Below are 26,044 nucleotides of genomic sequence, written 5' to 3'. Positions count from 1 at the left end.
ATAAAGGAAGTGTGGAACAATCTCTGTGTTTAGGAATATGTTCCTTGACTTCTTGCTAAGCCCTGCTCCTCTTAGCTCATGCAGCTAATCTATCTCCAACTTACCAGGAGAACAGTGCAGATGTAAGATCCAGTCAGATCCCCTGGCAACCACCAGTCACTAGAGGAAAATGTAAAGTCCTCAACCAGCTTGCAAGTGGAGGTTGCAAGGATTTTGGGTTGCTTGGGGTTCACTGACCAAGCTCTAAATTTTCCAACATAAGGAGCCCAGACAGGAGAAGAGAAAAATCAGCGTCTCATTTGTAGAGGTAAGCTGCTGAATTTGATGGCTGGAATGATTGTGTGCAACAGATTTTATATCAATTTGCGCACTAATAAAGCTACACAGCTAAGATAACTGCTCCAGTTAGCAGAAAGGGGTTTCTTTGGCTCAATTTTAAATTGTTCTTGCTGTTTTGTCTTAAAATAAGTCTTAAATATGCTACTAATTAGACAAAGTAAGGTTCTTTCTCAGTGCAGAGTGAATTTAACAATATGGGCTTTAAACTATTCAAGATCTGTATCATCAGAGCTGCTCGGATCATTATCATTTATCATGTCATTTCAACAACAATCTGTAGAGCTCATCCTCTGACTGTGAATACATTTGACCTGCCCTGTCTGGATTTGTTTTCCATTTGGTTATTAGGTTATGATGTGAAAACTGGCAGTTGGAGTGGGATTTATGTTTCCTGCATGCTGCTCTTCTTAAAAACATTATTTCCTTGCTTACATTAGCCAGTCAGGGTTGCATTAGTAATACAACCAAGGGTACCATGACCACAAGGCGTAGCTTGCACTTCTAACCCACAACCAATCACAGGGGAACACTAATGACAGGTTTCATTTTTTCTTTTAAAAAAATTGTTTACCTGATGTTTTTTCTTCTACCTAAATAACATTAGAGCTGATATGCCCTTACAAATCCATGTGTGTAGCCAGTAATGATGTTTTTGTATCATTAATCAACACAAAACAGAAAAACAGAAAATGTAGTATTCCACTGTTAAGGACATTTCTGTGCTTTTTAAGTGTTTCTTATATTCATTCACATAGTTTTGCTTCAGTTATGAAGCGATATGGTAAACTACCCACACTGACTTCGGCTCAGGTGGCAGAATGCAGACTTTTAAAGGTCGTCAGTTCATTACATGCAGCAGAAGGACCGATGAGCTTATGCCACAGAAAGGCGTCCCCCATCAATAATTCACAAAAATCGCTGCTCCCCCTACGTGTTGGTCAGAATTTGATCAAACTTGCATACAGAAATTACTTGATAGGTCTTGATCTGTGCAAACTGTGCTCAAGGTCAAAATCACATATGTTCAAAAACCTGTGAATTGTAATGGCTCGTGAGTCAAATGAGCATCACTATGGTTCTGGTCTTTACCACTTATCCTATTCATGGCTGTTGGTGGACTGCGAGCCTATCCCAGCTGTGATAATAACACTGGGATAGGCCGATGAACCGCTCTTTAATTTTTAATTTGTACTGACATTTATCTGATCACACCCCTGACCAAGATCCTTCCTAAGAAAAATAGAAGACGCATCTTTAACGCAGTTCTTTTCATCTGAATTTAAGTCCTCAGGTTACAGTTTTCCACCTTGTGCCCTGTATTTGTTTACATGGACATGTTTGTGATCCAAATCAACTTTCAGTGCATAGTCAGTCAGTCTAACACCACCACTAGCCTGCCTGTGCTCTCTTGCTTCATTTACAGTACATTTCTTAAACATTGAGGTGATTGACGTTTTAAATACAGCATATTATATCTGTGCATATGTACAGGTAAGAGGTTGTATTATCTGCAAAATAACAAAGTCAAGAATGAATAAAGTAATTATGAATCTTTTACTTTTGTTGTTTTACTTACTTTAGTTATGAAAAGTGGAGTTTTTCCTGGTAAATGTAATTTTTCTTGTTGTAAAATAACACATCACAATGTGTGCTTACTGGGATGTGTCCGTTTTCTCACTGGCCTCTCAACAGCAATGCTTCTTTTTTCTCTCTCTCTCATCCAATACTGCTGTGACTGAAACACTGCCAGTGACAAGTTTGACAAACCCAGAGCGTTAATCGCCCTCTCGTTCCCTCAGTAGTAAAATCTGCTACAAACCTGTCCCGTGTCACTTCATACACTGTTTTGAGTTTTATAAATAATTACTACAACAGTTCCCTGTTGTATTATTTTATGTCTCTAGGTTAGTTGTAAATCGCTTTTCATTAGTTCCCTTCCTGTAACCTTAGTCATCTCTTTGTGCTTCGTCCTTTTGTGTCTCCCTGAAGTCTGCCGTGCCTCCCGGTTTGTTTACCTTTTGTTTATGTCAAGTTCATGTGTATTAGTCTCTGTCTGTGTTTGTGCTTCCTGTTTTATTTTGGTGATCTCTTGTTCATGTGCGCCGTCTTGAGTTTTGCTTCCTTTGTGTCGTCTGTTATGATTCTGCTCGTCAATGCCTCGTTCTCCCCAGCTGTCTCCACTTCCCCTAATCACCCTCCTGTGTGTGTTGTCTGTCTCTCTGTCCTTTGTCAGCATCTGTTTAGTTCCTGTTTCGTCTTGTGCTTAGTGTTTTCTCAGTCCTAGTAACTCCGGTGTATTTCTTAGCAGTTTATAGTTTTCTGTTTTCCCCTTTTGGACGTTTGCTGCTTTTGTTCATTTTTTGCCATCGGTTGAATAAAGAGTTTGCTTTCTGTTAAACCCCGCCTGCTCGTGTCCGCATTTGAGTACAACTCAGCTTCCAGTCTGCACATCCTGCAGATTATGACACAGATCCCAAAGGTGCTCTAATGGATTTGAATCTGGTGACTGTGGAGGCCATTTGAGCACAGTGAACTCATTATCGTGTTCAAGAAACTAGTTTGAGATCATTTGAGCTTTATGACCTGTTGTGTTATTCTGCTGAAAGAAGCCATCAGAAAACAGCTACACTGTGATAATAAAGGGATAGATGGTCAGCAACAATAATCAGGCATGCTGTGGTGTTTAAATGATGTTGGTACTAAGGGGCCAGAAGAGTGCCAAGAAAATATCCCCCACACCGTTACACTACAGTGTCATCACCAGACAATGTTTTTCCAATTTTCTGTTGTCCAACTGAGGCTATAATTTACAGGGGAGCCCCTGTATATTGTAGCCTCTGTTTCCTGTTCTCGGCTGACAGGAGTTGAATCTAGTGTTGTCTTCTGCTGCTGTAGCCCATCTGCCTATTGTAATGAATGGTTATTTGCATTACTCTGTCCTTCCAGTCAGCTTGAGGCAGTCTCGCCATTCTCCATGACATCAACAAGGCATTTTCACCCAGAAAACCGCTGCTCACTGGATGTTTTCTCTCTTAAACTAGAGATGGCTCTGTGGAAAAATCAGTTTCTGACATACTCAGTCCTGCCTGTCTGGCACCAACAACCACATAAATCAAATTTCTTCCCCAGGCTGGTGCTCAGTTTGACTTTGACCATGTCTGCCTGTCTAAATTGAGTTGCTTCTTTGACTGGATGATATTTTAACCAACCCCTAAACTGATGTACTTTGTGAAGTGTGCTTTAAGTGTGTTATCAATGCTTGAGAGGTAGAGAGAGAGCGAGATAAAGGATGTAAAGGAGTAAACAAAGGACACTGATTTGATCAGCTCGAGAAAAATCCGTGTAAACAAATAAAAATGCTCAAACTCAGTTAAGTAACAGTTACATTTGAGGAAACATTATGGGGGGAAAAAGAAAAGAAAAACAGTGCTAATCATAATAATACGGCACTCTCCCCGAACAATTAACCCAGATCGAAAGATTGTTTGACAGCTAGAGTTGCCTTCCCGCCCGAGTCTCTTGGTTGCAATGTTTCGAAATAACACTCAACAAAACAACAAGGCAGACACTCCCAGTGTGCTCATTAGCAAGCTCTGTCTCTCTCACAGCTTCGGCTGCAAACATCCACACAGCAGCACTTTACTGTGGCTGTCTCTCTGCTGCTGGATACGATGCTGTCTGAAACATGCAGAAAACGTGGCTGCCTTTGGATTAGATTAAGGATCAGTTTACTTGATTTCAGATGCTTTTCATTACAGCTCAATCTTCTCTTTCTCAATCCCTCACTCCTTTCTTTGGCAATCTTCTCGCCCACCTTTAAGCTCTTCTCTTTCAGTAACCCCCCAACCTTCAGTTCAACCTATTTGAAAATCCCTTGCATCGATTTTCTCCCTCTCCCCCTTTCCTGTGGGATTTTTTTCTCTCCTCCTTGCGAGAGTCCATTTTGTTCAACAGTTGCCACACCGAGCGGTTCTGCAGTTTGAGCCGAGGCTCTGGGGAAACGCTCTGGGGGAAAGGCCTGTCAGTGAGAGAGAGGGAGAGAGAAAATCTGGAATCAGTGCAAGGTAGCAGATTAAAAGTCACACGCAGCCCCCGCCTGCCCTCCCCTTCTTCCAGGCTCACTTTGAATCGATCAACAATTTGATCTTTTTATAAAATGAAAAGGCGATAGCTATTACGTAAGCTGCATTGTACCCTCGCAATCTTATTTTCTCCATTAATTGATAATGAGAACCCATCTGTCGAAGTGTCCCCGTGGCACATGGGAGATTACTTTCATGAAATATATGCAAGTGGTTCCAAATGTTCAACAGATGACATATAAACTATAATTCAAGCTTTATTACAGAGTCTTGTTTTTTTTTTTTCTCTAACACTGTAAGTGCAAAGCAAGTGTGTCGCGCATAATATATTATCGAGGCAGTTTCATTCTTACTCTGCAGCTGCTTGTGCCAGCTTTCTACAGTATTGCCAAACATCCAGTGGAGTTTTTAATGTTACCGTAATTGGTATTGAATTTCAGATTAATCAAGCTCATGCTTCATATTGCACTAAAATTGCGCCTCCAGCACATTTTGAAGAGATTGGAATCCAATTGCAGATTGCTATTTCATTACTCGTCTTTACTGCAGGGCAATAATTGATGCGATGCTCTGGCAGCAGATATTAGAGGCGTCTTCAGGTAAAATTACTATAGCTCAAGAAGAGCACTCATTCTAATAGGGTAGAGAGAAAACCATCCAAGTATTGGAAAAATATCTGTGGAGCTGTTTTTTTGGTTGTTGTTGTTGTTGCTGTATTTGAGTCAAGATTTAACTGAAGCTCATCTTCAGTTTTGTTCGTCATGCTGTCCAATGCTGAAACCAGGCGCGGCTGTGACAGCTGTTTTGAGCAGGTGGGAGCAGCTGCGGATGAGTGTTGATAACCCAAGTCCTGATATTTGACCCTGACCTCACACTGCTCAAACTAAACTGCTTTTCCACCCACATTTCACACTGTGAAGGATGTCCAGATGCCAGTTTCATCACTTTCATTTTGGCTTCAAGTTTTAACAACTGACATCTTCCAAGGTCTTGTTCGTCTGTAAGTACTCACGCTTTCATAGTGATGTAGCAGTGATTTAGATGTGTTTAGTGTGTTATGAAATAGTCAGAAAGAAAGCATCTGGAAACATCTGCTAACATTTAACATCTGAGATCACTTTACTGTTGCACAACTCAAATATTTTGTAATAACACAAATTTACAACAAAGATTAAAAATGCCACGTGTTCATCGGGAATTTCAGTGGAAACCAGCAGAGTAAAGGGAAAAGAAACAAGAGGCAGATATCTGTAATCTTGAGCTTCTGTCATGTATGAAGTATTCATGGCTGGACCATCGGTTATGCTTTGTTTTGCTCATTTTCAGCCTGATTTCTGGTCATACCTCAACTGAAGTCCAATCACAACATGTGAAATGTGCACCTGTCTTCCAGCACATACCGAGCAGCCTACTGGATCATAGACAGTATGGGACTATATTTTAATGAGTTGTTAGTTGGCTGTTTTTGCATAAACAATTTCGACATAAACATTAGATCTCAACTCAAGAAACAAGTACACTAATAGCCATGATCTGCCTAAATCTTGCATCTACTGCACAAAGCTCACAAATGTGTCATTCTCCTTTCTACCAGAGTTGAAATGCCCTTCCTACTTTAACAAGATCACCTTTTCCGTGCCTTTGCTCATAGGCTGCACTTGCACAAGTGGCACTTCATGTCATGTTGTCACTTCGGAATCACACCCCTGCAGCACTAACGAGTGAAAAGCCATCCAGGCATCTTCACTATACAACTAATTTTGGTTGAGTAGTGAAAATTCTCTAGACATCTCTTTAACAGTTTGGATGCCCATGACCACTTTTACAGCTTCAGCCCCGAATCTGTGACAGCTTTTCACTAATCACAAGGGAAAAAAGCTCAGTGGGATTTTCTAACTAGCTTTTTTCTGCTCTGCTCAGCCTCATTTGCTCTAATCTTTAAAGAACTCCCGTCTTCCTCGTTTCCTTGCTGTTATTTCGAGAATTCCCCTTTTGCACAATCCTTCCAGAGCCACAGCAATATTTGACTCAGAGCTTACCTCAAGACAACATTTACACTGATGTGGTTTTAAAAAATGTCTGTCTTTAATTTATCTTTCTGGGAAAGTCATACCAGATGGGATATTTATGGTGTTTTTAAGGTGAAGTTCTGAAAGGACACCATGATGGAAGCAGAGCTACTCTAAGTGTTAATTTTAAGAAACGCAATAACAAAACGCTGCTTTGACTCATTGGCTTTAAAAAGGCTGAAATACACCACTCAGATCAAATAGACAGCAGTGAGAAATGCACAGTGAGGCGCTCATAAATTAAACCAGACAGTGATGAGAAGAACAAAGGCACATGAGGACACATTCAAGTTATTTCTGTTTATTATTATCTTAAATGTTTAACTTAACTCAAAATTTCAAGTTGTTTTTCAATTTTGATTTAATTATTCAGAAGTCGAATCTGTAAGTCAACATTTTCAGCTAATAAATCGATATTTTGGCTTAAGAATGGTGAGAAATCTTTTTTAATGGCAGAAACTTCCTTAACACACATCCTGTGAGATACAGGGAAAAGAGGGGGAAACTGCTAACATGAGCAAGGGCAAAGAAATAAAGAAATTTCAGTAATCTTAAACACACTGACCATGAAAGTTTCTTGGCTCCATGACGATGTATTCTACTCACTTTCATGTCATGATGTCCTGACTTTACCTCTGCTGCTGTGATAATTTGCTGGAAACACCAAGTGGGTCTCAACTTGGAAGTGATGTAACTCAAATGTGCACCAGGGGATGGAATAATAATGCTTACCGACATTGGATGGCGTGGGAAACGTTAACACCGAAAAGAGAAAGCCAATAAAAGCAAAGAAAGCTGGATATGTTCACTTCAGCCCAACTGTGACAATGAGAAACTTGTTTTAATTGTGGACAGGACTTTAGTTACCGGCCAGGTTTTTTAAACACTGCAGGAGGAAGTTCTTGGTCTTTGTGCACAAGGTCTGTCAGACTGTCAGAGTTCTTAGAAACGTGTTTTCAGTGGTGGTTCTAGAGTCTGCTGGGGCTCTAGACAAAAATTCAGAGGGGCCCCTTTTAACCAGCGTTCATCACCACGTTGTTATGAAACATTTGAAAGCATCAATAGTCAGGTCAAATATTCTGCTAGCATTTTTTTCAGCCTGCTACCTATGCTAACATTTGGACTCAGTCTGCTGAGTCTGACTCTTCACTTGTCACTCGTCTTGTTTTTTTTGTCCTTTTCCTCTTTTTTTCCTCTTCTTTCTTTGTTCACTCCCAGCAGGATAACTCCTTTTTTTCTTAAACAGACTCATGTAGCTCCCTTATGGGGTCACTTGAGTCCTCCTTAGGTAGGTTCCTCTTCTGTCATTGAAAACTTTGCAAATTGCCACTACTGTAGTTTCTGTGCACTTCTGCATAATATTTAGGGTATTTTTATACATATTTATATATTCATACTTTGTGGTATCCAGTGTTAAGGAAAGATATATCAAAAATGTATGCAAACATAATCTGTTTGAAAATAAGTGAATGAGAGGGAGATGGGTGGAAATACAAACTGGGGCCAATCATCCAAAGCAAGAGAAGAGCATGCGGGCAGGGTGGAGCGGTTGAAGACAAGTGTCGGATTTCATGTGTGACAGAAAGAGTGAGAGAGAAGGTTAACAAGATGGTAGTGAGACCTAGTCTATTGTTTGGAGACAGTGGCACTGACAAAAAGACTGGAGGTCGAGCTGGCGATGGCAGAATTGAAGATGCTCAGGCTGTCATTGGGAGTGAGCATGATGGATAGGATTACAAATGAGTATATGAGAGGGACAGCTCAGGTTGAGCAGTTTGGAGACAAAGTCAAATATTCAAGAGTGAGATGCTTTGGTCGCATGCAGAGGAGGGATAGTGGATATATTGAACAAAGGATGTTGAAGAATGAGCTGCCAGGCAAGAGGAAAAAGGGAAGATCTCATAGGAGGTTCATGGATGTAATGAAAGACATCCAGAGTCTTGGCGTGACAGGAAAGTATGCTAGGGTGAGATGTGGTGACCCCTAAAAAAAGAAACCAAAACAACACGATGATGTAAACACGATCTGTGGAGACAATCAAACAACAGTGTTACTTTAAGCTTTGGTAAAGTTTTTACGTCTGTATAAGGAAATACAACACAATGTCAACCGAGCAAGGCAAACTGGTCCTCAGCTCACAACCTTGGCCTTTCCGTGAAGGGAAACTGAAGAAGCTGACTGGAAACATGTGAACATATGTTTCATGCAGTGTAATGGTGTTATAGCGACAGTATAGCACTACACATTTCAACCCTGCTTTCTGGTTGAAACGTTGCCTTTCTCAACACAATACACAGGACACTGTTTGTATAGTAGTAGCAGCAGCTATACTAGTAATCCAATCATGTGTGTGTACTAAGTGGTGCAAATACACGGAAGAAAAAGCCTTTAAAGGTGTGTCGTTGATGGGACAGCACCCGATTAGGCATTTAGTCCCAGACAGTTCCTCTAACTCAGGTCTGAAAGCACCTTTTGGTTACTTTCTGACTTTAGTTGTTGTGCTTCCTTGACCTATTAAAACCATGAAACTGTGGACAGACATTTTTTTGTTCTTCTTTAAGCCATCAACAGTTGAAACTTACATCTGTCCAACACTTTAGCGTAGAGCTAAATATTAAGCTGTTACCAATAATGTGCACATCTGCTGCTGGTAAAATTAACTATCTAGTTCTTCTTTAATGTTTTTACTGTACTTGTGACATCTGCAAACTAAGTTTTGTGTCATCTGCCTTTAAAGCATGCGTGACCTATTTGTCTGGAGCCAAATTACCCCCCTGAAGTGTACTCTGGCAGTCCAAACAAGCTCTGACACAGCGTGCCTGACCTCTGACTACGCCTCAAGGTCAACGCATAACTGAGGAGGGGAAAGAGTTTGTGGGAAAATATGAACTACAGATGTCTGTTTTTTGTAAAATGTGACCGTCCCTGTTTTTATTTCCCTTCGGCGATGGAGTACTCTACTTGAATGCACGCCACATTCAGTCTCCTCGATCTCCTGTCTCTCTGACCTCCACTTTTAATACAGCCTTAAAGATCCATCCACCATCCTTGTCCATGAATAATTGAGGGCTTCCTGTGGAGATCCTGCAGAGTGAGGAGGAGGCGCTCAGTGACTTCAGGGCACGGGGTGACAATTAAATAATTAGAATGATTAAATGTGTTGATCTTTTAACTGAAGATCGCTGGTGTAGTTCGTTTAACTGAAATAAAATCCTCTTTATGCATTTCAAGAGCTTCTTTCTGATGGTTTCTCCTCTCCTAACCGTTCATGTTTTTAACTGTGAATCAGAGATAAGGCTGCTTCACTAAAACATAAATAAGGATTGTTGTGTTTTTGATGATCTGCGGGGTCTCCTTCCTTGAAGGCTGACACAGATCACTCCACACGATCAAGCCCCCGGGCCTGTGTTTGGAGCCCTGCATTTTAATGCTGGTTTCATAACTGCGCTGTGACACGGTGTAGCAGAGACAGGCACACTCCTCCATGATATACAGTTATGTAATGCAAACTGTTTCTATGTGTTCTGTCACAGCGCTCTTTCCTCCCAATCATCTAGTTTGTCACATGAAATCAAATCATGGGTGAATTTATAGCTCACCCGAGAAGCACGTGTTGCTTCTGCCACACTGCGCAGTTGAATTGTGGTACATCCTGTACCGAGAGGTTTAAGTATCATCGGCACAAAGGCAACGATATGCTTTTGGTTTGAATTTACATGTCATTAGAAGAGATCCGCGTCATTGCGTCGCTGGGCCGTTTGTGTTATTTTTGGTGTAAAATGAACATAACAGGGCGTTAATGTTAGTGGTATTTACATGGGAGTCAAAGACATTTGGTTTCTTTTGCGCTGTACTGTACATTACTTACATTTTTTGGTGGGAAATTTTTTTTTTATGAGAAAAAATGTCGCTCCAGGTTGTGCAGTCTGACGTGTTTTCCACATCGATGTGTGAAGAGACCTCTGAGAGTTGTGTGATGGAGTAGCTTATAGTTGTGGTTTATAGAAACTCGACAGACCCTGGAGTCTTTTTTGTTCCTGTTTTTCTTTGTGCTAATTAAAACTCCACCTTCAGACTCGTACGAAAGGCGGATGGTGACTAATGGCGCTGCATCTTTAAGGGTGGGACTGTAAGTTGGAGACTGTTCGACCTGTGTTTTCCATGATTTGTGTCTTTCGGTGAGATGAGACAAAAAAACAAAACAAAAAATAGCGAGAGCTTTTCTCATTTTAAGGGCACACGCTGTCACTTCTTTCTCAGTCAACACCGACGTTTCCCCGAAACTTCGAATTCAAAGTTTCCAAGAACCAAGTGAATGATTTGAGATGTCAAAACACTGCACAGCCTCAAGCTGCTGCATTGACAGTGTACAATAGAGGCAGCCTTAATCAGCCCATCCGCTAAATGTTTCACTGAAATTTAATCCAAATCCAAATGAGCTTTGAGGCTATTTTTTCCTTCCCAGAAAATGTGCCATTATCCCCATGAAACTGGAGGACTCTGGATGGTGTATGTAATCACCACTTTCATGTTTCCTAGTGCATTTTCTGCAGGAACCGTAGTATCAGTATGACAGTTGCATAGTTGTGCAAATTCAACTCCATTTTTAGAGTCGCTGTAAAGAATCCTCATTAACACGGGCCAAAGTAGCCTGAGGCGTAAGAGTGACACATAGCCGATGCTATAACTGAGTCAAGCTCCACAAGCTGGTGGAGAAAATGTTGAGCCTGCAGTCAAAAGGCCTGAAGTGACATCTGCAGAGAACTGAAGGATCGGCCCTTTAGCAGCTCACTTTTCTGCGATGAGTTTGTACAGTACATTGGACCCTTGTAAGGCCCTCCCTGACTGAGACAGACTACCACGCATGTATTATACAAATGCCCGGAGGCAAAACAGTTCAGATCGATCTGAGGTATAAACAAGTCAAGACCAAAGCGTTGATGAAGCAGACATTGATCTGGTCGTCCCACGGGTCTGTGGTACAGCATCCACATCCAGTGTTTCTTAAGTGCTTTTATTTTATTGCCCTGAAATGAATCTGGTGTATCTCTGCATGCTCAGCGGGAAAAAATTCAAATCAAATTTGTAGTTCAGAGAAGTTTCTCCTCACAGCTGAGATACTGCTCGTTATTCTCTCTGATGTGATCACGGACATGCTGAACTTGGTCAGAGCTGTGCAAATGGACCACAGACCTTTTCTAATAACATGTTCTAATGAGACAGATTATATAAATGATTTATTAATGGGTTATAATTTGTAATAAAGTATTCAGCTTTCATGCTTTTAAGAGACTGGAGAGAATATGGATAATGCCACCATCAAATCACCCACAAACTTCAGCTGTATGGCCCACACAGACATATCTGCTTAATAATGCTTCAAACCAAGAAATTAATATATTTCATAACAGAGACTGGAGACTTCTTGGATGGGCTGTTAGTGTAATTGATTGCACAGCAAGACCTTATTTGTCAAAAGAAAATTAAATAAAATAACGCTATGAAAACACTACTCAGAGGTGCTGTTAGAGGATTATAGAGGTTAGGGTTATAGGTTAGGGTAAGAGTTTTTTATAATTAAAGAAAAAAGCGAGAAAAGTAAGAATAACCACATTAAAATTATGAGGGGGAAAAAAGTCAGAAATCTACGGTGGCCCCAAGGGGTCAAATATACTGTAATTTAAGAAGACGCTTGTAAATTAACAATAAAAATTGCTGCAAAAGCACACAAAACACAATGGAAATTGAATAAAAACACAATAGAAAAAAGAAAACATCTGAGGGACCGGAACAAACTTAAGAGAAGCAGAGAATTCTTCAGTGTTGTGAGGGAGAAAAGGGGTAGTGTGTGTTTAAATCGCATAATTCATACAAAACCAGCGCATGTTTGCTATTAGCAGTAAAATGTTAGCTTGTCATTTCTACCGTCTCCACAAAAACACTTCCATTGTGTTTTGTGAGTTTTGCTTTGTTTTGGAGGGTTTTTTATAGATTTTTTTTGTTCTGTTTTATTTGAAGTCAGAATTTTGACTTTCGCCTCAGAATTATAATTTTTTTCATCATTGTGAAAAAAATAAAAACCCAAATTCTGTGATTAAAGTCAGAATTTCTCACTTGAGGAAGTTACTTGGAAACAAAACTCCCTTTTAACAGGAATAAAAATGCAGTAGAAACAGGCTCAGGGAGGGGCAGCCATCTGCCGTGACCAGTTGGGGGTCATTTTAATAATTTCTGTTGGGCGTGTTTCATATTTTCTTTCATCTCTTTCTTTTTTGTTAGCTTTTTTTTTTTTTTTTAATAACTGCTTGCTTGTCATTGTTCTTTCTTTACAGTATCTGCAACTGCATGAGTGAAAAGATGAATCGAGATGTCAGCCATGCAGTTAGCATCTCAAGAAACAGATTAATGATTTTTCCCAGGTTCTCCGCTTTCCTCCCACAGTACAAAGACATGCATGTGAGGTTAACTGGTCAGTCTAAATTGGCCGTAGGTGTGAATATAAGCATTGTCTTTCTCTTTACGTTTGCCCTGTGATGGACCCGTGACCTATGCAAGAATACCCCGCCTCTCATTCTATGCCCAGCTAGGGTTGGCTCTAGCTCCCCGGGATAAAAAGAGATCCATGTAGTCCATGAGTCATGAAGTCTGCAGATAAGATTTTCCCCACATTTCTCACCCTATCAGCTCTTTTTAAATGTGTTCATCTCCTCAGCCTTTCATCTCTGCCTGGTTCAGTGCTGAGAAAGTGTTTGGTTGCATTCAAGCAAAAATTGATTAGTACATTGGTGAAGGAGGGAAGCTGCAGACTAATGATGGGCACTTAACTTTTTGAGACAGCTAGACTGAGTGGAGACTAACGGGGAACAGAAAATGAGTGTGAATGCAGAAATCAATGGACCTGCTACGACCGAGCCTTAATGGAGAGGCTTTAATGCTGTCTGGGGATGTATAGAACAAAATTACAACTCCTACATGTATCTGGTAAATGTTTCAGTGAAAATGGGAAAAAAGCCAAAGTTGTATATTTTACATCTGGAAATAAAAGTTGCAAATTGAATATGAATATTTTTCTATTCATTTTTGTTTAAAAAAAAAAAAAAATCTGCTGTTATGTATTCAAAAGGCACAGAAGTCGCCGGGCAGCCTAGACTGAATAAATCTCTGTCTCAACAGCAGCAGATTGTGCAATAGATCAAGCCACTGTAGGTTTTTTAATCAGCGTTAACTCCATTGCAGTCTGAAACACGCTGAATCACTCGTGTAGCTCCTAAACCGAATTCTCAAAAATGTTTCATTAAGTCATGATTCTTTCAATTTGTTCTGACCCTTTTTGTGCACTCCACTCTCTTAGCCTGCACTCATTTTTAACGTCACAAACCCCAGATGTTTTAGTCTCCACCTCTGGGGTTTACATAACTACAAAGCAACAAGGACCCTGGTTCAGTGGATAAAAGTTAACAACATCCCAGAGGAAAGACGGCATATGAAAAGCAATTAGACAGCCTGTGTGAACCCACATTTAAGCAGCCAATAGTTTGACACATGAGACTCAGCCATTATTGGATTCCTGCGCTGTTGTATCAGTTGCTCCTGAAGATGTCAATAGATGGATTTTCCTCAGTTATTTGCTTTTAAATTGGTCCCGAAGCTGGGGACGCTCTCGTTCACATCATATTTATGGGGACGTGCTAGCCTTTGAAGTTGTTTGTGACTGAGCTGGTCCAAGAGGAAACGCACCACTGCCTACAAGTGTGCAACCACATCAGAAAGAGCAAAATAAGACACTCTGTTGTTTATGTTGTTATCATTTTCATGCTGATGGACAGTTGCATACACTGTGGCTTTAGAAATCCTACTTATGCCCCCTGGGCCTGCAGCTAACTAAGGAGCCCGTGGGTGGAACTGAGCTCACGGAGCTGGGAGGAAGCACATTTTGGGGGATGGGAAGGGGGGGAGGGGGGTCTTTACTCTGTCTCATTAAAATCATATTAGAGCCCCACCTCCCCGTGCACCACCTACTCAGTTGCAGCACCTACTGTGCCTGTCTCATGAAATAGCTCTTTCTACATGAATGCAAAGGCACCACAGGTGAGAGGGAAAGGTTCTAGCAGAAGCAGGAAAACCTCCTATAAATAAGTCAGAGAGAACAATAGTCACTTAGATGACAGTAAAGAGCAGAAGCTGCACAGTGGAACAGAAAACCTGTGGTTGATTAACCCAAGAAGACTTCTCCTGCTTTTTAAGTTGCTTCTTAGCAATGTGCAAACCTCATTCATCATTTTCTGTTTTCTGTATTATTAAACTGAGAAAAAATTATTGAATAGTAATTTAATTGTTAACATATAAGAGATCACAGAATTTGCCGAGAAACTAACGTCAAATATGAGGAGCGATCCCCAAACTAGGTGCAACAGGGGGACAATGAGAACGAATCAGAGGGGGACCATGGAAAATTAAAAAATATATATATTACAAATTAAGCAATGAAAATTAGCATAGAAGACTTTGGACAGTTTTCAGGCTCCTGTGCTGTGTCACATGCACTGGTACAGGTAGAACATAAAAATTACATGACAAGTAGCACTGAAAAAAAAACCCTTTGTTTAACTGAATCTCTGCAAATTAGCTTCTTGAAGGTCAGACATACTTGCACATCAATTGCCCTGGTTAGGATTTTATGTTGTTATTATGTTAGGTTCACTAACGTTCACTCTTATCAGCTAATCACATGGCAGCAACTCAAGGCATGCAGACGAGATCAAAATAACCTGCTGAAGTTCAAACCAAACATCAAAATGGAGAAGAAAGATGAATATCACTTTGAATGCTGCAAGACTGCTGGTGCCAGACGGGCCAGTTTGAGTATTTTAGAAACTGCTGATTCTGGATTTTTCACACACAGCCATCAGTTTACAGAAAATGCATTAAAAAGGCGAAAATATCTTGTGAGCAGCAGGTCTCATGGTGAAAATGCTTTGTTGATGCCAGAGGTAAGAGATGAATGTCAAGACTCCTTTGAGCTAATAGGAAGGCTAAAAAAAACATTACAACCAGAGTATGCAGAAGAGCATCTCTGAACACACAGCATATTGAACCTGCAGCAGCAGGAGACCACAATCGGTGCCACTCTTGTCAGCAAAACTTTTGTATGGGCTGAACAAGAAGATTGGTGTTGCCAGGTCTGATGACTCTCAATTTCTGCTGTGATTTCCAGATGATAGGGTTAGAATAAAAAAAAAACATGACAGCATGGATGTGTTGTAGTACAACCCCAACCTTTTTTGCACCACGGACCAGTTTATGCCCGACAATATTTTCACATGTTGCGGAATAATGCAACAAAATAAAACCAGAAAAAAGAAGATTTATTTATAAGACACGGGAAAAGACCCAGGGAAACCAAGTTAACGATAAAAACAATTAAAAAAATAATGTTAAAAACCCTGAGAACCATCAATTTCACACCCGAGCCTCAACTCTCGCAGCCCAGAGCAAACAACTCGCGGACCGACACCGGTCCGTGGCCCGGGGGTTGGGTACCGCTGTTGTGGTATAATGATGTGGCTATATTTTCTTTCTTAGCATTGTTTAAATGTCACAGCTTACCTGAGTATTGTCCGTGACTATGCCCGTCCTTTTATGACCACAGTGTTGTGATGACCGTCTTCTGATTGCTGCTTCCACCACAATAACTCGCTGTGTCATTATCTCAAACTGGTTTCTTGAACATGGCATTGAGCCACTGTAATCAAATGACACAGTCAGCAGACATCAATCCAGTTGAGCATTTTACCCTCAGCAGTACAAGACTGATGGGGCATTGTCATCACCCCGCCAGGTGGGCGGCCAGGCAAGTGGCGTGCACACCTACGTTTGGGAATGCGATAACTCGAGGAAGAGGAGAGGTAGGCGTTTAAAATCAATAGCATAAGTGTATCTACTAAAAATATTGGACGAGTTCGAGTCTGACCTCAAGGTCAGAGGTCATGTTTTCTGAAAATCTTGTGAATGCGATAACTGGAGAACGAGGCGATGTAGGACTTTGAAATTTATACCATGCATGTATCTACTAGGAGGCTGCAGTGTAGCGCTGGCAGCTGCCAGTATTTTTAGGATGTGATGGAACAGGAGATTCACTTTGTGGATGTCCCCTATAATACATAACCCAAAAATACGGTTTTCATTCTCGTATGAAAACTGTTCTAGGTCTTTTAATCTGTTAATTATTAGAGGTTTAGGTGTACCTGGTGCTTGCAATTCAATAACCTTTTGAAGGGAGCCATTCAAAAATGAGAGAATGAAGGGGTGAATACGTTTGCTTCAGCAGATCAGATTTAGAACAGGAGAGACGGTGAGGCTGTGAACAAAACAAACCGAAGAGGCCAAGAAAATAGAAAAGAGCAAGAAAGTGAGAGGCAGTGAGCAGGAGTGAGGATATGAGGGAGGGAGAGATGAATTATAGCCTACTCCTCAAATCAATAATCTTGCGAATCGCAGCCCCGGTGTGCTACAGATCTTCTTCTTTCCCTTAACCGAGCAGAGAGGGTGACAGATGTAAAGAGCACAGCCTGCCAATTTATGAGGCTCCCAGACAGACCAGAGAGCAGAGAGAGATGTAGGGATAATCCTTTACTGCGCCTGAGGAGGCAGAGGGGCGAGGAAAAGCAAACAGGACTAAGACAAAAACAGAATGAACCTCTGGTCGCTCAAACAGAGCGTTTTTCTGCTGTTTGTTGATTTTCTTTAACTAATTCTCCATTTGTTTGGCATATCTGTTTCCTCTGACTTCTTCAAAAAAAACAGTGTTCTGCAGCAGGCTCTGTCTACACACTCCTGTACCGCCCTAACATGTATGTTTCCTCCTTTTAGCTCAGCTATCCATATTCAACCAAGTTCTTTTATAGAGCAAATGTTTTGCTGAGCAATTCCATGACAGATCTGGAAGTCTGATAGTTACCGATAGTAGTATTTCACCTTTCACTGTGTTCCTGCTAAATGGAGAGATTCCGTAGTATCCATTCTGTTGTGGCGGGTGTGGTTTGTGGTGACCTGCAGTGGAGACTGACACCTGAGTTTGTTGTTGTTGTGCCGTATGTGTGGCTGGCAGCTGGGAAGCTGCAGCCAGAGTTAAAAGAGCAGCAACCCGGAATAGTGTTACAAAGTGCAAATATGTGGTCGGGTGCGTCCTTACTGCCACAAACTTGTTCTTATAAATGATGCTGTACTTCCTCTTATTCTTATAACATGCAGATTGCATGGGGTCCTAAATCAGGAGATGTAAACACAGAGGGTGCAAGGTGCAAACCACTGGTTACAGTCAAGAACAAGAATGCCAGATTCGACTGCCAGAAAAAAACCTAATAGAGCCTGCACATATATTTGGATGAAACCAAGATGAACTGATGCATACTGCAAACATGTGGAGGTAATGTTGGGCATGTGTGACTGCCAGTGGAACTGGGTCACTAGTTTTTATGGATGATGTAAGTGCTGAGAGAAGAAGCAGTGCTGCAAAACCGATCAGATGGCACTTCCCAGCGCACAGGGATAATGACCCAAAGCAAAGTGCAAAAAAAACCAAGAGTTTCTCAATTCAAAGAAATTGGATATTCTTCAGTGGCCAAGTCTGTAAACTGATCTCAACCTAGTGGGGCAGGTTTTTAAAAAACTGAAGACAAAACTAAAGAAACCCACAAACAAGCAGGAGGAAACCGCGTTTGGTAACATCCACGGGTTCTACACTCCAGGGAGTCAAAGGCATTTCCTCCAACTATCAAAAACATATATTATATATTTAAAATTGTGTTTGTTTGTCCAGTTACTTTGGATAAACATTCTTGAAATGTTAACATTTATAAAAAAAGATTGTAAACAGTTAATGCGAGGCTTTTGTAAAACCCCTTAAATTAAAGCTGAATGTCGGCACTTCAATCACATCTTGACTGCTCTGGTCCAACGTGGCAATCTACAGAAGCAAAACCACAAGAATTGAGTCTTTGTCCAAAAAGTTATGGACCTATCTGCGTAGGAGTTTCCTTTCAGATGGTTTCACCCTAACATCTGTTATCCACAGTTTGACTGACATAGATGGTGACGTGTTGCTTTTATCACTTGTGTGTCTTGCCTTTTCGAGACTGTTTGTACGTGCATCATCGACTCTTTTATCCTCCTGTCTGTTCTACACAATATCCTAACAGCCATTTATCAAATCCTGACAGGGAAAAGTTCAGGGAAGTACATGTATTTGCCTTCTTGCTGACAGTTTGTGGAGAGGAATCATGCATCTCTCAAGTGTATACATTAAATTTAAAGCTAACGCCAGTTTCTGGCTAAATTAACTTAATAGGGAGTCAGTCCAATGGTAATCATCGCCTCTAACGCCCAACTTTACACTGTCTGTATTCTTATAAAGCGTACTGCAAAATGTGGCGCATCCTAATGCTCCTGGCATAAAGACTCAACTGCGAATACTCTCATCTCTAAACTGCATTCATCTCAACTCCAGTGGCTTATTAACCTGTCACTCACAATATTTCAAACACAAGTGGCCCGATTTTCTTTTTTCGAACCCCCAAAAAACCCAAACTTTCCACTGAATCCCTGTTTTCAAAATAATCCGTGTCCCAGGAGTGACGCTACAGTCCCAGATCATAGCAAGGAGACTCATTTGTCAGGGTAACATGTTTACTTTTGCTTTGTTCGCTCGGTTTGTTTAATCACAAATATTTTAATTTTCTTGTCTCTGTGGGGTTTATTTTATGGATTTTTTATTTACTAGTAGAACTGGAGGTGACACAGAGGTGAAAAAAACAGATGACACTCAAAGCTGAAAACACCTGGCGCCTTTCTACGCCACACATTCAGCACCGGAGACAAAATTTGTTGTTTGAGAGCCTCGGGACGAAACATAAATGCAAATTCTCTTCTGCGTGTTATTGTGGGCTGAACTCAGCCTAATGCTGTTTCTTTTTTTGCAGTCTTTTTTGCAGCAGTGGAACATTTAGAGTCTACATTATGGAGCCCTTAAATCAATAATGTCTGTATCAATAAGTAACACCTACTTGTGTTTGCATAACTAAGCATTTTCTTGCACATTTAATGTCTGCAGCAAATCACCATTTTGTACCTCGGAGACCAAACTTTTGAACATCGTGATAATGATTTGTTTTTCTTTTAAACAGCCTGAAGACCACGCTGAAAAAGAAGCTTTCGGGAGACGTTGTCAACCTGTCGGGAATCCCGCTCTCCGGCCGGGATGTCCACCGCGTGGCCTTCTACCTTCAGAGCAGCAGTGACATGGTGTCCGCTGTAGACCTGAGCTTCACTGAACTGCAGGACGACAGCTTACGCATGCTGCTGCCCTACCTCAGCTGCTTGCCGAAACTCACCATACTTGCTGTTAATGGCAACCGTCTGACAGCGGCCATCCTGAAAGACCTGACAGATGTAATGAAGGAGCCCAAGAAGTTCCCCACGCTGGCCTGGATTGACATGGGGAACAATGTGGATATCTTCACCATCCCGCAGCCGCTGCTCGTGGCGCTGCGGCGCCGCTTCGGTTTACGCAGCAGCCTCCCCACCATCTACGAGTACAGTGAGGCGCAGGCTTTCGGTAGCTATAACCCGAACATGGAGACCTCTGTGGAGGAGCCTAGTCTGTACGAGGAGGGAGATATAGTAGAAGATGATAGAGAGGAGGAGGAGGAGGAGGACAGACTGGAGCTTCAAGCCTGGGGCTTTGGAGAAGAAAGCATGTCAAAAAATGTGCCGGTGCACTTCTGTGGGAGGTGATCGCCCAGAGCTGCTTTCTTTTTGACTGGCAGCCTTGCATATCCCTCTGTATCACCTTGCTCCTCCTGCGTTAGCCGATGTCAGTGTGGTAGAAGATGCTTACAGTGACCCACACGTTTCTGAAAATAACTTTAAAATAAGTAAATGTGCTGTGTGTCCCTCTGGATGCTCTGACTACTGAAATTAAATGTGAGAATATGTTTGTGGACTGATTTATCCTTCATTTATCCAGGGGAGTCTGAACTGATCCAGCTTCCAGTGCTTCATCTTACTGAAGTTGTGTGCTTGTCCCACTTGGAAGCTGGAGCAGCTGTGGATTAAGTGCCTTCCACGAGGGCACATCAGCAGTAGCTGCTGAGGAAGAGGGGAGTGTTATTAATTCACTTTCTCTAAGCACATCCTTTCTTTTTTCCATTCCTTGCCTGAATATGTCAGGGTCTGATATATATGTAAGTAACTATATATCCTGCATAGGAAACACTTAAGAAACAGGAACATTTAACTTACTTAGAGAAGAAAGAGTATGGAAAGTATAAGCAACAAGTTGACTGTAATGAGTCGTTCATCAGCACTCCTGATCCAAGACTGTACACTGGGTAATTATTCACTAGAGCCAGCTGGAGGCACTATATTAGTGATTCGTTCATAGTTATCCATAAAGTGAGGGGTTTGATTGAAACATAAAGTGATAGAGTAGTCATGAGGAACTGCTGAGGCCACACAGACAGAGTAACAAATGTTAAATATTAATTAGATTTTTAGTAATGAATAAGCAGTTATTGTTTTGGGTTGATGAATATTTGGATCAGAGTTGATGAATTTATGTATGATTATGAACCAGTCCTCCTCTCCCTCCTCCATCCCACCCAATCCTTAACATCCTGTCATACCAACCCTCTGCAATTACTCCTTCACTACATCTTTGAATCTCTTTTGTGGTTTTCCTCTTTTCCTCCTCCCTAGCAGCTCCATCATTAGCATCCTTTGTCCATTATCTCCACTATCCCTCCTCTGCACATGTCCAAACCATCTCAGTATTGCCTCTCTAACTTTGTCTCCAAACTATGAGTACCACCATCTCCAAGTCATACACCACCGCAGGTTCCTGTAAACTTTCCTTTTGACTCTCGCTGCTATCCTTCTGGCACTCATCATCTCCAGCCTGCCTGCACTCTCTTCTTCACATCTCTTGTGCACTACCTCTCTCTTTGGATGGTTACCCCCAGGTGTTTCACCTAATGACACACTAATATCGTATTTTCCAGCTGGTTCTGTAGGAAGTAATTGTCAGAAGTTCGGGTGGGAGAGCACTGATGAACGACTGATTACATATCGGTTCATTCCTGAGTCATTCCTCTCTTGTTCTAACTAAGCAAGTTTTTTTCTGCCCTTTATTGTAAAATCTTAGAGCTTTTTTGTGATATGTATGTTTTATCTGGAAATAAATTAAAGTAATTCTGTTTTCATTAAATATGATTTCAGTTTTGCTACAGCTGGGACTCTGCATTTCTTCAGGAGTTATTTTTTTTAATCGATCAGTTATGATAAGCTAAAGCATACTGAATGATGCTTCAAGTCCGTGCCGATGTGCCGACAGAAGCCCTGATGCACGCATGGACACATGCTGGCAGGAGCACACAGAGTTTGTGAGCTGCTGATGAACTGGTTACTGCCTCTATCAGGGCTCGTTATGCCCCTTCAGTCAGAGACGGTGTACAGAGGATCTATTTTTTTTCTCAGCAAATAGGACCGTAGCCCCAGATCATTTCGTCCAATGGCGATCATCGAATGATTCCGTTTATGAATCAGACAACAAGAAACGAGAAGGAAACTGCCTATTTTGAAGATGTTCTCACAGTTTTGTAGACTACAAGCAGTTCTGCTTTTTCTTTCCCTTTCTGCTGTTACGCTCCCACGGACAGATCAGATTTTGTTGTGGCATGAGTTTTGTTTGTTTGTTTTTATATATATGGGTGGCTGCCACCCTTTTGTATTGGTTTTAACAAGTGGGCATGACTGTTTACTGTAACACAGCATTTAACCCGCAGACAGATAGCATCTATGTGTGCACTACATTTCCAAATACATTTCAAATTCTTTTGAATGGGGAGCTTGATGATTTCTTTTAAAAAAAAACCTGCTGTCTGTGAATACAGCTCACACTTTATCCTACCAGTATTAATGTGGTCTGTTCTCTTTCAGTGCTGTTATTCATGAAATTCAGAGTATTTGTGTTTACAGGGGGACATTAATGAAATGGATCCTTGGCTTTTGTGTGTCTGTGAGATGGTAATTAGACTGTGTGCATGAGTGTGTTTTGAACATGCAGAGTAAATTACTACCTTTGATCGCAGAAATGAAATGTTTGCTCATTTGCGCAACTCCGTCCCTGAATTCGCAATCTTTCCTGTTTTTATTGCTAATATAAAAATAAACGAGTGACTCAGCTGCATAGCAGAAATGAAAATCTGTCCACATTCTCGATTTGATAGATAAGACGTTGACCTTCCTGGAAATTCACTGCGGTAAAGTCGTTTGAAAGTTTACTCAAATTTGACTTTGGCTCGCGAGCCTGCTGTTCCTTCAGAAGTAAACACAGTTTGAATAACATTTCCCTTCTGTGGACTTGTTTCTCGCTAAAGTGAGAAATAATTCTGTTTGGTGAAGCATCTGGATCGCTCTGCTTACATAGTTTGTCTCCTTAAGAAGAAGGAGAGCGATCGCCCTTATTTACTCTGATACTAGTCATTCCTTTACCGTGTACCCACATCCATCCACGCTGACTTTGTCAAGCTGCAGTTTTGACAGCTCGCTTGTCTAGTTTAGAACAGGGGTGGAAAATCAAAACAGGGCACTCATGGGAGCGTGTGACCAGTATAATCACTGGTTCGTTAACACAAAGGACCGGTTTCACACCATAAACATTCATTCGTTACTCTGTAGAAACACTAAACAGTCTCTCTTTGTTTTAAGCCTGCCATGGGAAAACATACCCACATTTCTGTTTTTCAGGTTTTACCGGTGCTTTATACTCTGTCAGTCTTATAACTGGGAAATTTACTCATCTGACTGGAAAGATGTGTGTCAGATCTATGGGGGCATAAGGTATATTTGATGTTTGTATTTTTATGACATGCACGTATATATATATGCTTTAAAGAGCTATATTCCTCCCACCACAAGTTGCACTTAAGTCACTCTGCCTGGAAAGCACATGCGTACTCTCATTCATCAGGAATACTTTAAACATTTTCAAGGGGCTCCAATTTCAGCAGCTGGTTTCCATGTTTCATGTTCTTAGTGCTGCGTAGAGATGAGAACGGTTCCTTGTACGGGCCTGTCAGAGGCACCACCATATCAACATCCTGATGGCTAGTTGTGGCTCTGCTTGCAAGGCATTTTTATGTTTGCAGGAGCAGAGCCTGAGGCTGTCCATCTGTGATTCCTGTCTGTCCCTCTAAAGGAAACACGGGAGTGTCAGATAACAGAGGATGTTGTTCTGGTTTGTAGAGGACGCCGAAACACTATGCAGACATTTACAGAAAGAAAGAATGTATACTTTATTGATCCCCGCGGGGAAATTCCTCTCTGCATTTAACCCATTCACTCAGTGAGGCAGTGGGCAGCCATTGGGCACCCGGGGAGCAGTGTGTAGGGATGGTACCTTGCTCAGGAGTACCTCAGGGTAGCTGTTCAGGGGAATCGAACCCCTGACCTTCCGATCATGGGGCCACACTCCTGTCTCATCGGTCCACTTTTAGCTTTGATGGCAGCGCACATTTGTCATGATGTCGCATCGGTAAGATTATGCAGTGTCACATTTATTTCTGTCCAGAAATTGCATTATGTTTTCACCAAGTGTAAAATCTTCTCCAGAACAATCCCCAAAATTCTGAATCGGGTCAAAATGCAAACTCTGTGGTGGCCAATGCATGTGTAAAAATGATGTCTCTCACACATTTTGAGCCAGATGAAACCCAACATTGTCATATATGGCATCTGGAAGAAGAAAAACCCCTGATGGAAAAACCTGGTTATTCGGTATGTTCAGGTACATGGTTGGCCTCATTTTTGGGCACCTGGTGTTACTAAACCTAGACCAACAGTCCACTCCAAGCCTCTATTTGTTTAGTTCAAATCCAGTGGGAACACTTTTTTAGCCAAGAAGTATATATAAACATGTATTCTTCCTCTTTCTCTTTCTCTTAGTTTGACGTCATAGGTAAATGTCACAGACATTTTCTACAGAATTTGGAAAGCAGAAGACATCAAAGACTTCCCATTCATCTAAACCGAGGGTAATTCCTCAACAGGTTTTACTATCAATCTGAAGTTCCCTTAAACAAGAGAAATCCACCAGTAAAGCTTTTATGGATTACCTTTGAATTATCAACCATTACATCGTCCACCTAGTATGTGAGCAGCGGGAATAAAATGCTGCTTTCGTGTCAGTCCAGGAATCATTTATCACCAAGTTTTAAAATGGAGCTTTTGAATGTACGCCACTGGCATGTGCTGTAGCCCCCTGCTGAACATGATGTACATGTGATAAGGCAACGTGAGAACATAGCTGCAGTTTTATCATCTCAAAGTGTTTGCACATATTTTGGGATAGATTGCACTCCAGGGTTTTCTGAACCAACAGTCCAGTTCATTACTCATTGTTCTGGGTCTTCTCAGGCATGAAATGCATATTAGCAGGTTAGCAAACACACTGCATTACAGTCATGTTTCATGTTGGCAGCAAAGGGAGTTTATTCATTCACTCAACTTTCAAAACAGGGAGTGCTGGATTTTCTCTGGAGCTGAAAGTAACAATAAAACATTTTAAAAGACGTCATAGCTACAGTGTAAAAATCTGTTCGTTTGTGATAAATTATTATTGAGTACAAATAAAAAGTGAAATAAAGTAAAATAAAAATGATTTTCTTCTATTAATTGCATGAGCTAGAGTATAAGTATAGCACAATTGTATTTCAGTAGATTTGCTCCATTCAAAATATTGTGACTAAAACTGCTTTTTCTGTGTAATAAAAATACAGTACACCAAATACTTGAACATTTGTTTAACTTCTCCTGAGATGTGCATGAACCCAAGCCTTTAGTGAGCAGTGGATTGCTCTTTTCTTGGAAAGCATACATGCTCCATCTAGTGGCGTTTGTTGGCTGCACAGAGCCAGCTCCGGATGTCAGCTGAAAGAAGAGCTTGTTAGTGCAAGCGGTAGTTCAGAGTTTATTCCATTCATCCATGCATTTCTGATCTCACACACATGGCTTATTTCTTCCCTACCTCAACAAAAAGCGATGGGGGGACTGATCAGTCATTCCCATAGTATGCTTTGTTTCACAATTCTGGAGACTGATAGCTTCTGGACTCTCTCCCAGAGTTTGTAGTCCTTGAGTTTGAACTTGTCATCTGGTTCTCATCCAAAGTTAGTTTCTACAGACAAAAGAACACAAACCACCTCCAGAAATGCGGGGGTTCCAAAAACACTGCTTCGAAAGTGGTCTTTGCTTTGGTCTTCCTCATTTGTGGCAGTCAAAGAATACAATTTATTTCTCACGGGAAAGCACCTTGTCCACTAATGTTGATTTCCTATCAGCGACAAGGTCTTCTTTTATAATTTGCATAACTAGCAGCGTAAATCAGTTACTAAATTTGTTCAGATTTGAGTGCAGCTGTGTTAGTAAAAGGCAAATGAGGGGCATGCTAAGAGGAAAAGAAGACAGTGTCCAGTGTGTGGGATGAAACATTAAGGTGAG

At 41.2% G+C, this 26,044-nt stretch overlaps 1 protein-coding gene across 1 annotated transcript in view; it reads left to right on the top strand.

The window, feature by feature from the left end:
- The window catches only part of lrrc75bb (leucine rich repeat containing 75Bb), a 37,008-nt gene extending 15,230 nt beyond the window's left edge, over positions 1–21,778 (top strand). The window contains exon 5 of the mRNA XM_005735254.1: positions 19,672–21,778. Within this exon, the coding sequence (XP_005735311.1) occupies positions 19,672–20,281 (610 nt within the window). The 3' untranslated portion in view covers positions 20,282–21,778. The remainder of the gene's footprint in view (positions 1–19,671) is intronic.
- The last annotated feature ends 4,266 nt before the right edge of the window (positions 21,779–26,044 follow it).

The sequence above is a fragment of the Pundamilia nyererei genome, unplaced genomic scaffold (assembly GCF_000239375.1).
Source record: "Pundamilia nyererei isolate P.nyererei 1_Seehausen unplaced genomic scaffold, PunNye1.0 scaffold00063, whole genome shotgun sequence".
Taxonomy (NCBI): Eukaryota; Metazoa; Chordata; class Actinopteri; order Cichliformes; family Cichlidae; genus Pundamilia; species Pundamilia nyererei.
This window is presented reverse-complemented; position numbering and strand designations above follow the sequence as displayed.